Source organism: Sorex fumeus, unplaced genomic scaffold, assembly GCF_029834395.1.
Source record: "Sorex fumeus unplaced genomic scaffold, SorFum_2.1 ptg000063l, whole genome shotgun sequence".
NCBI classification, from domain to species: domain Eukaryota; kingdom Metazoa; phylum Chordata; class Mammalia; order Eulipotyphla; family Soricidae; genus Sorex; species Sorex fumeus.
In genome coordinates this window covers 59,709,550-59,722,929 of record NW_026606120.1, presented here as the reverse complement: position 1 = coordinate 59,722,929, position 13,380 = coordinate 59,709,550, and the positions used below count along the sequence as shown (strand labels likewise).

The 13,380-nt window shown below is 38.8% G+C and overlaps 1 protein-coding gene and 1 pseudogene across 2 annotated transcripts in view; one reads left to right on the top strand and one right to left on the bottom strand.

Moving 5' to 3' along the window:
* The window catches only part of MED13 (mediator complex subunit 13), a 114,179-nt gene that overhangs the window by 96,813 nt on the left and 3,986 nt on the right, over positions 1-13,380 (top strand). Inside the window, exons 24-30 of one of the 2 annotated variants that reach the window (XR_008794216.1) lie at positions 37-179; positions 1,178-1,336; positions 1,458-1,643; positions 4,745-4,893; positions 8,652-8,825; positions 11,374-11,448; positions 12,916-13,016. Coding sequence is in view for 1 of the 2 variants with exons in the window: in XM_056126442.1 (XP_055982417.1) it covers positions 37-179; positions 1,178-1,336; positions 1,458-1,643; positions 4,745-4,893; positions 8,652-8,825; positions 12,916-13,016 (912 nt within the window). In the remaining variant the exon portion in view is untranslated. Of the gene's footprint in view, positions 1-36; positions 180-1,177; positions 1,337-1,457; positions 1,644-4,744; positions 4,894-8,651; positions 8,826-11,373; positions 11,449-12,915; positions 13,017-13,380 lie in introns of those variants that run through there. The other variant, XM_056126442.1, reaches the window with a different exon arrangement.
* LOC130036361 (uncharacterized) lies at positions 10,434-10,574 on the bottom strand (annotated as a pseudogene).

Sequence of the window (13,380 nt, the reverse complement as noted above, 5' to 3'; positions counted from 1 at the left end):
TTAGTGGATTTATACCAGCTTTATTTTATACAATAGGGCTCGTCGGAAAAAAGGTTCTGCTAGGAGATTTGGTCTACAGAAACTTTGGGAGTGGTGCTTAGGACTGGTACAAATGAGTTCAGTACCATGGAGAGTTGTAATTGGCCGTTTAGGAAGGATTGGTCATGGAGAACTAAAAGGTAAAATTTTGTGTTTGTGTTATTTAGTACTTAAATTTCTATTGTATTTCAATTCATGTGCTTTTCAGACCACATCTAGATGCATATACATATATATAGTCAATAAAATACAAAGTCCATAAAAACTGTCTTTATCTCCCCACACTTGCATGTGGCTGACCTGGGTTCAATCCTCTATACTTTATATTGTCCCCCAAGCCTGCCAGAAATAAAGACTGAGCACCAATGATTGTGGCCCCAAAACCAAAAAATAAATGAGTAACCACTGCTAGACTACAAAGAATTAAGATTTTTATTATCATTTCCTAAAGGATTAAAAATTTTAAGGTATTTTTAGGTATCTTAAAATTTTACTATTAAGGACCAGAATGATAGTACAGCAGATAGAGGTTACCTTGCATAAGGCCGATGTTACCTGGCATCACATATGGTCCCCTGAGCACTACCAGCAGTGATTCCTGTGTACAGAATCAGGAGTAACTCCTAAACATTGCCCAGTTTGATCCCCACTTCCCCCAAAGAAAGAAGAAAAATTGCTGTCATTGTTATTACTACTGCTGTTGTTTGTTATAATCTTTTATTTTTCTCTCATATTTGTATTCAGTCCATCCTCTTCTTTACAGATAGTAATTTATGTATTAAAGTTAGCAGGGTAAAGTAATTTGATACATTAAAATTAGCAGGGTAAAGATGTTGAGCAATATCAATATTAAGAGACTTTTTAAAAAAATATGTTGATGATTTCTGTTTGCGAGATACACTAATTTAAAATCCATTATGCTTCAGTTTGGTATTACTGGGTTTTAACAGTGCTCTTACTTTGGGGTGAGAGAGATGGTTTAAAGGGCTGGAAACACATGCTTTACATGGTCTCCCAAGCACCAAGGCAGGAGTAGCCCTTAGACACTCCCAGGTGTGTTATAAAAACAGTGTTATTATTTTGAATACTTTTTTCTTTTTCTTTTTTTTCTTTTTTTTTCCACTCTTGATACCCACAGATTGGAGCTGTTTGCTGAGTCGTCGAAACTTGCAGTCTCTAAGTAAAAGGCTCAAAGACATGTGTAGAATGTGTGGTATATCTGCTGCAGATTCTCCTAGCATTCTCAGTGCTTGCTTGGTAGCAATGGAACCCCAAGGCTCTTTTGTTATTATGCCAGGTTAGCTGACTTTGGTTTTTATTCAATTCAGTTCTTCATGTACTTCTGAATTTTGCATAATGTTAGTTATTCCTATGTACACATATATATATTTTTAATGTCTTTTTTTTTTCTTCCATAGATTCTGTCTCAACTGGTTCTGTGTTTGGAAGAAGTACCACTTTAAACATGCAGACATCTCAGTTAAATACTCCACAGGATACATCATGTACTCATATACTTGTATTTCCTACTTCTGCTTCAGTACAAGTAGCATCAGCTACTTATACCACTGAAAATTTAGATATAGCTTTCAATCCTGGCAACGGTAGGTAAATTGTTATTTTTAAATTTGTATATATAAAATGAATTTTGGCTTTTGTGACTGATTGCAGACTGACTTATGGTTCCCAGAACATATTCATGTTCCATAAATATTCCTGAAACCTGAGAGGGTTGCTTTATATGGAAGGAAAAAAATAATTGTAGACTTGATTATGTTAAGGATATTGTGATGGACAGTGTCCTGAATTTTGCGTGTGGGCCCTAAATACAAACTTTTATTCTTAACAGAGTGGGAGAAGCAACTTTGACCATATACCTCTTGCCTTGATTTTGTATGGGTTCTTTTTTTTCCCTTTTATTTATTTATTTATTTTGCAGTGCTTGGAAATAAAACCCAGAGTTTCACACATGTAAGGCAACTGTTCTTACCACTGAACCACATTTCTGGCCCTGTCTTTATTTTTTTATTTTTTTCTTCCTCATTGTTATGATAATGAGGGTGGAAGGGTTGAATACACTTCATTGTGGGCTTGCACCCTTCGTTGCCTTTCTCACCAGAGAGTATACACTTGTTCATGACACCAGGCATTCAAATTGAAGTACTTCTTGGACCAAACTTGGCATACAGTAATTGAATTCATGGCCTTAGGCTTACAGGACAGGCACTCCACTGCTGAGTTATACTCTCACCCCAGTGTGTTACTTAAGTCAGTTTTGTTACAACTTGTTAAAGCTACGACAGAAAACTAACATAGTTCTACTTTATTGATATCCGAACTGGTACTGTGAATGTTTCTGTTTCAAAAAGTAAATGGAAAAAAAAAAAGAAAGAAAAAAAGTAAGTGAAGGTAACTGATTATAGAAATGGTCATGTATGTACTGTAGAATTACCTGGAAAATATCTTTGTAACTTGTATTCTTTTCTATCTTGATTTGCCAAAATAATTTAGTGATTTATATAAGCTGTCAAGAATAGAGATGTATTTTTTTTTTTCCTTTCCTTTTTGTATCACATCCAGTGATGCACAGGGGTTACGCCTGGCTCTGCACTCAGGAATTACCCCTGGCAGTTCTCAGGGTACCATATGAGATGCTGGGAATCAAACCCAGGTCAGCTACCTGCAAGTCAAACACCCTACCCGCTGTACTATTGCTTCAGCCCCCGTAACTTTTTTTAGATTAAATCAGATATTGCATTTTAATAGCACTGTAGCACTGTCTTCCCATTGTTCATCGATTTGCTCCAGTGGGCACCAGTAACGTCTCACAACAAATTGTGAGACTTGTTGTTACTGCTTTTGGCATATTGAATATGTCACGGGGAGCTTGCCAGGCTTTGCCTGGTAGCTCGCTGGGCTCTCTGAGAGGGGCGGAGGAATCAAACCCGGGTCAGCCGCGTGCAAAAGCCCTACCCGCTGTGCTATCGCTCCAGCCCCTATAACTTTTTTTTGGATGAAATCAGATTGCATTTTAATAGAAGAGAAAATTACTAATATTCTAATGATGTTCTAGATTAAATGAAAGTTATAAATATAAATATTATTATTATTTTGTTCCCCTTGGTTTGTGTATTGGGGATCCTGGGGAAGAGGGTTGTAGATTTCTGGACCTCATCCAGCAGTACTCAGGGTTTACTACTGGTGGTGCTCAGGTTTTCACATGTGGTGCCAGGAACGGAACTTAGGTTAACTGCATGCAAATATTTATTTCTTTTTTTCTCCAACCCCTGTTCTTATTTAATGTTAATTGTTTGTGGGGGCCACGCATAGCAGTGCTATCACCAGGGCATGTGGTAACAGGGATAGAACCTGGGCCCTGGTATATACAAGGCTTATGCCTATCACTTGAGCCATATCCTCGACCCTCTAGTCTCTGCTTTTAGAATGTTAAACAATAAATTGAATACTTAAAATACATTTTCATTCCTAACATACTGGGCATTTTGTGTTATTATAACAGATTATCACACATTTAGTGGTTTGAAAATAGAACACAGGGGCTGGAGCAATAGCACAGCAGGTAGGGCGTTTTTGCCTTGCACGCAGCCGACCCGGGTTCAATCCCAGCATCCCATATGATCCCCTGAGTGCTGCCAGGATTAATTCCTGAGTGCAGAGCCACGTGTAACCCTGTGCATTGCCAGTTGTGACCCAAAAAGAAAAAAAAATGAAAATAGAACACACGAGGCTGGAGTGATAGTATAGCAGGTGGGGAGTTTGGCTTGCACACAGACAATGCGGGTATGATCCCCAGCATCCCATATGGTCCCCCTAGCACTTCCAGGAGTGATTCCTGAGTGCAGAGCCAGAGTAATCCCTGAGCATTGCTGGGTGTGACCCAAAAAGTGAAACAAAGAAAGAAAGAAAAAAGAAAGAAAGAAAGAAAAAGAAAGAAAGAAAGAAAGAAAGAAAGAAAGAAAGAAAGAAAGAAACTTTAAGACAATAGACACACAGTCTTACTGTTGGTAACACAGAAGTCCAATAGCATGATTCATTCTTTCTGGAGGCTGTAAAGGAAAATCTGTTTACTTCCTTTTATGGGTTATTACAAACTACCTTCAGTTCTTTTTTTTGGGGGGGGGTCAAACCTGGTGATGCACAGGGGTTATTCCTGGCTCTGCACTCACTCTGTTACTCCTGGCGGAGTTTGGGGACCATATGGGATGCCGGGAATCAAACCCAGGTCGACTGCGTGCAAGGCAAATGCCCTACCTGCTGTGCTATCGCTCCAGCCCCCACCTTCAGTTCTTGTTCGTGGTTTCTTCCATATTTATTGCCAGCAGAGGTAGTATGGTCATTAGCCCTCTGCTTTGACTCTAGACCTCCTACTACTTCTATTATTTCATTGAATCAACTTGAATAATTTAGACTCTCCCCATCTTAAGATCTTTAGCCCATCTGCAACATTTTTTTATAGTAACATGTTTACAGGTTATTAGGATTATAATGTGAATATTGTTGGGGAACCATTATTCAGACTTCATTATGCTTGTTTATGTGTAATTGTTTATATGGTTTCTAACTCAAGAGTTGGTGTATGATAGACATTCAGTTGGTGTGTCTAAATTATCTCATTTTGGTTTCTATTTATTTAAATCTTTTTCTGTATTGATATAAAAAGTGAATTTTTTTTTCTCTTGTATAGATGGAGAAAATGGAATGGTTATCTTTGATTTATTAGACACAGGAGATGATATTGACCCTGATCTCATTAGTATTCTTCCTGCATCTCCTACTGGGTCTCCTGTACATTCTCCAGGATCTCATTACCCTCATGGAGGCGATGCTGGCAAGGTAACTTGGTTATAAACTTTCAGTTTCGAGGCTGGAAAGGACACAGGGTTACTTACCATGCTTGTATGCAGTTGACCCCAGTTTAACCCATTGGACTACATATAGTCCCCTTAGTCAATCCTGAGCAGAACCAGGAATAACAACCCCTTAATACCCTTGCATATAGCCCAAAATCCGAACAGAAAAAATACTTTTTTTCCTAGCTTAGGGGTCAGAGAGATAATAGAGAATAAGGCATGTGCCTTGGATACAGCCAATTCAGTTTGGTTGCCAACACCCCTCATGCCCCTGAGTACCACTAAACCTTTAAACACCACTGATTGACTGAGTGTGGCTCACGTAATCTTCAGTACCACAGGCTCTGAGCAGCATCACATCCTCAGGCTGTCATTTATTAACCTAGTAATTAATTTAGATATGAAATAAGATACTTTTCCCTTGGAAATTATCAAGATTAACACTATTTCATTGAGATTATGCTATCTCATGGGCTGGAGCGATAGCACAGCGGTAGGGCGTTTGTCTTGCACGCAGCCAACATGGCCGACCCGAGTTCGATTCCTCTGCCCCTCTTGGAGAGCCCGGCAAGCTACCGAGAGTATCTCGCCTGCACGGCAGAGCCTGGCAAGCTCCCCGTGACGTATTCGATATGCCAAACACAGTAACAACAAAGTCTCCAATGGAGACGTTACTGGGCCCGCTCGAGCAAATCCATGATCAACGGGAGGGCCTTTACTTACTTACTATGCTATCTCATAAACACCAGTACTTTGAATTATGTATTATTGAAGAAGGTCTCTTGGGTTCTGCTCCCTAATTCCATATATTCTAGATCCTCACTATTAAACCAGATGCTGTGGTCGCAAAAATTTGAGAACAGTGAAAGTTTTCCTAACACATAACCACCAAATATTAGTCCAGACATCAGCCATATAGGGGCCAAGGATAGTACAGTAGGGAGGGCATTTGCCTTACAGGCAGCTAACCTGGATTCAATTCTTGACATGTTATATGGTCCCTCGTGCACTTCCAGAAGTGATCCCTGAGCAAACTGGATGTCCCCTGCTCCCCCCTGCAAAAGTAAAAACAACCACGGGGCTGGAGGGATAGCATAGTGGGTAGGGCATTTGCATTGCTTGTGGCTGACTCGAGTTCTATTCCCAGTGTCTCATATGGTCTCCCGAGCACCACTAGGAGTAATTTCTGAGTTCATGAGCCAGGAGTAACCCCTGTGCATTGCCGGCTGTGACCCAGGAAGGGAAAAAAAAACCAGCCATATAATATGAGGTATTTGTTCTGGCAGAGCTCAGCCAACTATAGAAACAGGGTTCCTTAAACTTTCTACTTGTGATCCCTTTTTATTCAAGAGAAACAGCACAGTGAGAGCTGCCAGAAATACCTCAGATTCATTATGCATTGGGGGTGTTTTTTGTTTTGTTTTGTTTGAGGACCACACCCAGTAGATACTATTTCGGCTGTGTGCTTAGGGGGCTATAGGGTGCCGGGTATATGAACTGTTTAGGATGCACATTTTTAGACAAGTTTGTATTACTTCTCTAGTTTTCTTAATATTTCATTCATAGCTACTACTCAGGTGTTGGATCTGAATATCTGAGAATCATTACATTTTGTAAGAGCTATTTTTATCTTTTATGACAAGGAACCAAATAGAATTATGAAAATATGAGAAATTTCTCATAAGACAGAAAATCTTTGGGCAATTCCTTCATCCTTTTATTTTTAGTACTTATGAAAGCTGACTGTCTTGTTCTTGTATTTGAATTCAAAACTATTTGGGCCTGGGATCAAGGAGCTAGCTCAGAGTGCTTTAGTGCATGCCTTGTATGGGACAGTCTTATGTTAAATCCTTGTCATCAGTATCATAACTTTCTGTATGGGGCCAGAACGATAGCACAGCAAGTAGGATGTTTATCAGCCAACTTGTTCCTGGTGTCCCTTATAGTCCTCTGACCACCCCAGGAGTACTTCCTGAATGCAGAGCCTTGAGAAATCCCTCTTGAGCACCATTTTGGGTGGTTCAAATAAGACCCCCCCTCAAAAAAAGAATTGGATTTTATTTTTATAATACATCTGAATGAAATAGATATATGATGGCTATTTGATTGTTTTAGTTGATCATTGATTTGCTTGAGCGGGCCCAGTAACATCTCCATTGGAGACTTTGTTGTTACTGTGTCTGGCATATCGAATACTCTCGGTAGCTTGCCGGGCTCTCCGAGAGGGGCGGAGGAATCAAGCTCGGGTCGGCCATGTTGGCTGTGTGCAAGGCAGACGCCCTACCCGCTGTGCTATAGTCTGTTTTAAAATAGAATTATCCATTGTTATCTTTTATTCTGTAGTCCAGTCATTAGGGGAAATAATGGTTGGGGTGGCAGTGCCACTCTATAGTGCTCAAGGCTTATTCCTTCCTTTCTGGGCTCAGTGGTCACTCCTAGCAGTACTTAGGGACTATATGTGGTGCCAGGGATTAAACCTGGGTGGGTTGCATAGAAGACAAGTGCCTCTTCCTACTGTACTGTTTCTGGTCTGGAGGGAAAAGAAGTAAAGGTACCAATTTATTACTTTATAATATCGTTTGGAGTGGTCCACACCCACACCCAACAAAGTGCTCCTGGTAGTGTTTGGGACCCATGCAGTGCCAAGTATTGTACCAAGCGCTCTTGCATACAAAGAGTGCAAACACTCCCCCCCCCTTTTTTTTTTGCAGAGTGGGGGGCTTTTTGCATCACACCCAGTGATGCTCATGGGTATTCCTGGCTCCATACTCACACATTAGTGCTGGTGGTGCTCAGGGAACCATATGGGATGCCAGGGATTAAACCTGGGTTGTCCACATGCAAGGCAAATGCCCTGCCCACTGTACTATCACTCTGACCCCAAAGTATGCTCTCTTGCCTTTGAATGATCTCCCCAATCCAATAAAACCATTTCACTGTTAGCACTATTGCATCTTTTTTTGTTCCAGTTCACGTTGCAGTGAACAGTTCTATGCATAGAATTTTTCTTCTGTTCATATATTTCTTTAAAATGACAAGAATTGAATTATCTAATGCAAAAGATATGATCGTCACTTACTTGTTCCTTAAATTGACATAATCTTTACCAGAACAACATAATTTGATACATTCTGTGTTGTACGGATAACTTTAAAGCAACAAAGCCTAATTTAATTCACTTTTTGGCTTGGGGTATGGTGCTCAGGAACTGCTTGAGAGAATATTATGGTATAATTAAAGTTTTTCATTGAACATTTTATATATATATATATATATATATATATATATATATTGCTTTTTGGGTCACACCTGGTGATACACGGGTTGCTCCTAGCTCATGCACTCAGGAATTACTCCTGGCGGTGCTCAGGGGTGGATATGGGATACTGGGAATCGAACCCAAGTCAGCTGCATGCAATGCAAATGCCCTACCTGCTGTGCTATCGCTCCAGCCCCAAACATTTTATATTTTTAAGTCAACTTCAAGGGTTTAACATATTGAAAACATGGGCTTATCATAGTAATACAGGCTTGCTGAAAGGTTGACATATTTGTCCTTATTCCAAAATTATCATATTTCTCAGACAACAATTATGATATTTCTCTGATAGTATTGATATACTAAAGGTATTGAAGTCATAAGATAATGCTGCTCATACCATACATACACCGGTTTGTATTTGTATCTGATGCCGGGTCATATCAAATGAACTGACATACTTTAATTTTGTCTTTTCTAAGGGTCAGGGTACTGATCGGCTACTTTCAACAGAATCTCATGATGAAGTAACTAATATTCTTCAGCAACCATTGGCCCTCGGTTACTTTGTATCAACTGCCAAAGCGGGTCCTTTACCTGACTGGTTCTGGTCAGCATGTCCTCAAGCACAATATCAGTGTCCTCTTTTTCTTAAGGTATTATTATAATTCTTATGACAATTCTAAATAATTTAAATTGTGTGATTCTAATAATCCTTATACGAAACATAGAAGTAGCTTTTTTCAAAGATTTTACTTTCATTCTTAAGACAGTGTTTTGTCATAAAATTTTAGTAGCTTTTTTTAAAAGATATTTTAATTCTTGTGACAATTTTAAGTAACACTAAATTATTTAGTCCTTAAATGCAATCTAGAAGTAGCTTTTTTGAAATCTTGTAGTTTTTGTCTACGTTATTAAATGTATTTCTGTTACTGCTCTTTTGACATCACAAAAACAATTAAAAACGAAATAACTAATATTTAAATTCATACAAAGTTTGAAAGTTTGGTTTTGGGCCACACTCAGCAACAATTAGGGTTACTCCTGACTCTACTCAGGGATTTCTCCTCATGGAGCTTGGAGACCAAATGAATGCTAGGGATCAAACCTTTATTAGCCACATGCAAGGCAAGCACCCTGCTTATTGAACTATTACTCTAGTCCTAAAGTTTTAGTTTTTAGTTCATGTTAAGTGAAACTTCTGGAACCTAACCCTTTTCAAGTGCTTATATCAATTTAGAGCAGTAAGAAATCTTTTCACTTTTATTTTACTTTATTTATTTGGCTTGGGGACCAAACCAGGTCTGTCTCCTGGGTTTTGCCCTCAGGGATGTCTCTTGGCAGAACTTGGGGTCGTCAGAACAAATACGGTGCTGAGGATTGAACCCAGGTTAGATGTATGCAGTGCAAGTACTTTAACCCTGTTCTAGCTCTTCAGCCCTCTCTTTGTATTTTTAAAGTTCAGAAAAATTCACTTATCTAAAATCAAAATTGATAGTAGACTAAGTACTAAAACTTCATATGAATTGCTGATAAAACTTTCTGAATTATGGGCTGGAGAGAGAGGGTGCAGCAGGTAAGGTGCTTGCTTTGCACACTGCTAATATGGGTTCAATCCTCATTATCACATATGGTTGAGCCTCTCCAGGAATGATCCTTGAACACAGAGGCAGTGGTACTCTCTGAGTACTACTGGGTGTGGCCAAAAGGAAAACCCCAACAGAAAAAACACTTCTGAGTAATTTTTAGGTAATTAGATAATCAGATACACAGTCATTTTCTTAAACCAAATTTATTTGCAAGTGACATACAGTTGAGATGTTATAAAATAGTATATAAGAGTAAAAACTCTGGGGCTGGGATGATAGTAGAGCAGGTAGTGCTTTTACCTTGCATTTGGCTGCCCCCAGTTTGATCCATGGCATCCCATATGATCGTCTGAGCAACTCCTTCGTGCAGAGGGAGAAGTAACCCCTGAGCATCACTGGGTCTGACCCAAAAAGAAAAAAAAAGTAGAAACTCTATCCAGAATTTATTATTGTTATCTTTGCTATTCCAAAATAATAAATTTCCATCTGATTCACTTACTATTAGAGAAACCCACCAGAGGTTAACTTTTTTTTTGTTTTTGTTTTTGTTTTCCCAATAAAGAGGTAAGCATTTATTTCTTGAGGTTTTAAATTCTGTTTCTTTTACATTACATAATACCTCTCGAATATAGGAGACTTAACTTCTGCCATTGCCAAGCAGAAATTTTCATCATTAGTGTTCGCACACCAGTCATATCCCAATAGTCAAGAATGGCAGCATAATTGCATGTCATTTCTATCAGAACTTAAGACTAACATGCAGGTATATTGATCTCACATGCTGAAGTTAACTGGTTTTATCCTGTTAATCATATTATAACTTTACAGTTGGTTGATTTTTTTTTTTTTTTAGGATTTTTTTTTGGGGGGTGTTGTTACTGTGTTGCTTTTAAGTCTGTTGCTATTAAATACTGATACTCTAAGCCCACAAACCAGTGAGTCAGTGAAATTTGACATTAGGTAGTGAACTTCTCATTAGGTAGTGAACTTCTATTCATAAAGAATACTGCTGGCTTAGTATCAGAATGATACTCTTGTCTCCCCAAGCAAATGGTCATTAAAGCTGATACTAGTTTTATCATATGCCTTTTCTTCTAATTCCTATTGGGATATAAGAATAGTCTATATAGATCTACAGTCTGTGTATGTGTGTATACATACACATATATTCATACATATATGTCTACATATACATATATGTGCATACAATATATATGTATGTATGTAGAGAGAAGGGGAGGGAAAGTGATAGAGAGATGCTATACTCTACCGATCTCATTTACAAAAACATTTTCAAGGAAGTTTCTATAGGATATTATCCTTCAATTTTCTACAGGATGAATGGTGCGTTGGTCCTTTGTGAAGTACTCCATATGCTTTCTGGCCCCCTTTATTGTTCCAACACAGGGATGCACAGCAAAGACTCTGAAAAATTAGGAAATTACCTTGTTTACTTAATTATTTCTCATACTTTACTACACAAAAAAAGCATTGTTTAACATCTATTAATAGTTCATGACCTTAGTGTTTCACAGAACATTTTTTAAGGAAACACTACTTTATAAAAAGTCCAAGGGACTATCCAGATTTTTTTCTACTCAATATTTATTTACAGAGAGGATAGTGTAAAGTGGGCATTCACCCTCAGATACAGTGTAACAAGATTAGGACATCTGGTCTGAATTACCAGGTAAGGCATAACTTACATAATTTTGTTCACCTTTTGTTTTCATACATCCCATTTTATTTCTATACCATAGGCAGTAAAACCACCTGGAATATTTCTCTTTGCCTCAAAAAATTAGTTATCTCTATTATTACGCATCTTTGGGTGGTGGGCGGGGGGGGGCAGCAGCTTGAGCCACACCCTGAGGTGCTCATGGTTCACTTCTGGTGGGACTTGGGGGACCATATGGGGTGCAGAATCATACCCGGGTCTTCCACGTGCCAGATAAGTACTTTACCAGCTGTACTATATCTCCAGCCCACTAAGCATCTTCTTATAGAAATTAGAGCCCTGGCACTATTTTTAGGGGGTGGGGGGATTTTGGGGCTACACTGACTTTTTTGGGGGCTTACGCCTCGCTGTATGCTCAGGGCTTACACCCGGAATTGTTTAGGGGACTCTTTGTGTGCCAGGGATTGAACCCGGATCAACCAAATGTAAAGTGCTCTACCCACTATATTTTCTCTCCAGCTCCTACTTTGTATTTTATTCTTAAATATGAAATACTTTTGTAGCATACAGAATAAAATCTATGAAGAGTTTTTGCAGTACTATCATCTTACAGTTTTTTTTAACTAATACACACATGCACACATAGATACACTTAAGAACAAAATGATTTACCTTCTTTAATTGAAATGTGAAAAAGAGTACCACATTCTTTTAGTTTTTTTTTATCTTGTCTAATTGGGTGGGTCAGTTTTTACCAAGCCTCTATCAAGAAATTTAGCATAGAAATTATCTGTGGTGGCTGGAGAGATGGTACAGGTTTTTTTGTGGGGGTTGTTCTTGTTTTGAGTATTTTTTTTTCTGGGGGGCCACATATGGCAGTGCTCAGGCTTTACTTCTGGCTTTGCACTCAGGGATCATCCCTGGAGGAGCTAAGGGGATCATATGTGGTGCCAGGAATCAAATTGAGATCAGCTGCTTACAAATCTAGCACATTACTAGTTATATTATCAGTTCCTAAATCCCTATATAGGGGTTTAGGCACATGTCTTACATGTAGTCTACCCCAGTTTGATTCCTGGCACCATTCCCCTTGGCATTGGCAGGTTCAGCTCTGGAGCACTGTCTGGGTAGCCTCTATAATCCTTAGCACTACAGGGCTTAAGCAGCATCACATCCTTGAGCCCTCACATTGAACCACTAGCTTCGTTAGCCCATAAGTTTAGTGCTACCTTAAACATTTGCTTATATTGTGTTTTAAAAACAGTGAAACTCAAGACAAAGATTTAACCTGTTATACATTTAAAATTTACTTCTGTAATGAATTAAAGATGAACTAGCATTTTTAATAGAGATTCCCATTCATTGTGGAATGTTTCATCAAGGAAGAGATTGGTGTGTGGGGGGAGAGAGGGAATAAGGTAAAAGCAACATATTTTTTCCTTTGGGTGAATAATTACTGATTATGTCTTACGTTTATAGGCCTCTTTGCACCTCCACGTGCCTTCAGTGCAATCTGATGAGCTGCTTCACAGTAAACACTCCCACCCACTTGACTCAAATCAGACTTCAGATGTCCTCAGGTATAGCTCTTTTTTCCATTAAGGTTCTCCACTCAAGTTTTGAGAGGATATAATGTTGATCTTTATTTTTCTCTTTTTAAGTAATAGTTTACAGTTGTACTTCCTTGGATCTCTAATGAATTATATAATTTGGAATGCATATTTCTTTCTCTCTTTTTAATTTTTTTTTTTATGGTTTTGGGGTCATACCCAGTGGTGTCAGGACTTTCTGGGTCTCTGCTCAGCTATCACTCCTGGTGGAGTTCGGGGAACATATGTGGTTCTGGAGATCAAACCCAGGTTGGATGCTTGCAGGACAAACGCCGTATCTTCCTAACCCACCCCCGGCCCAATTTTTTCAGGATTTTTGAATCTTAGATGACCA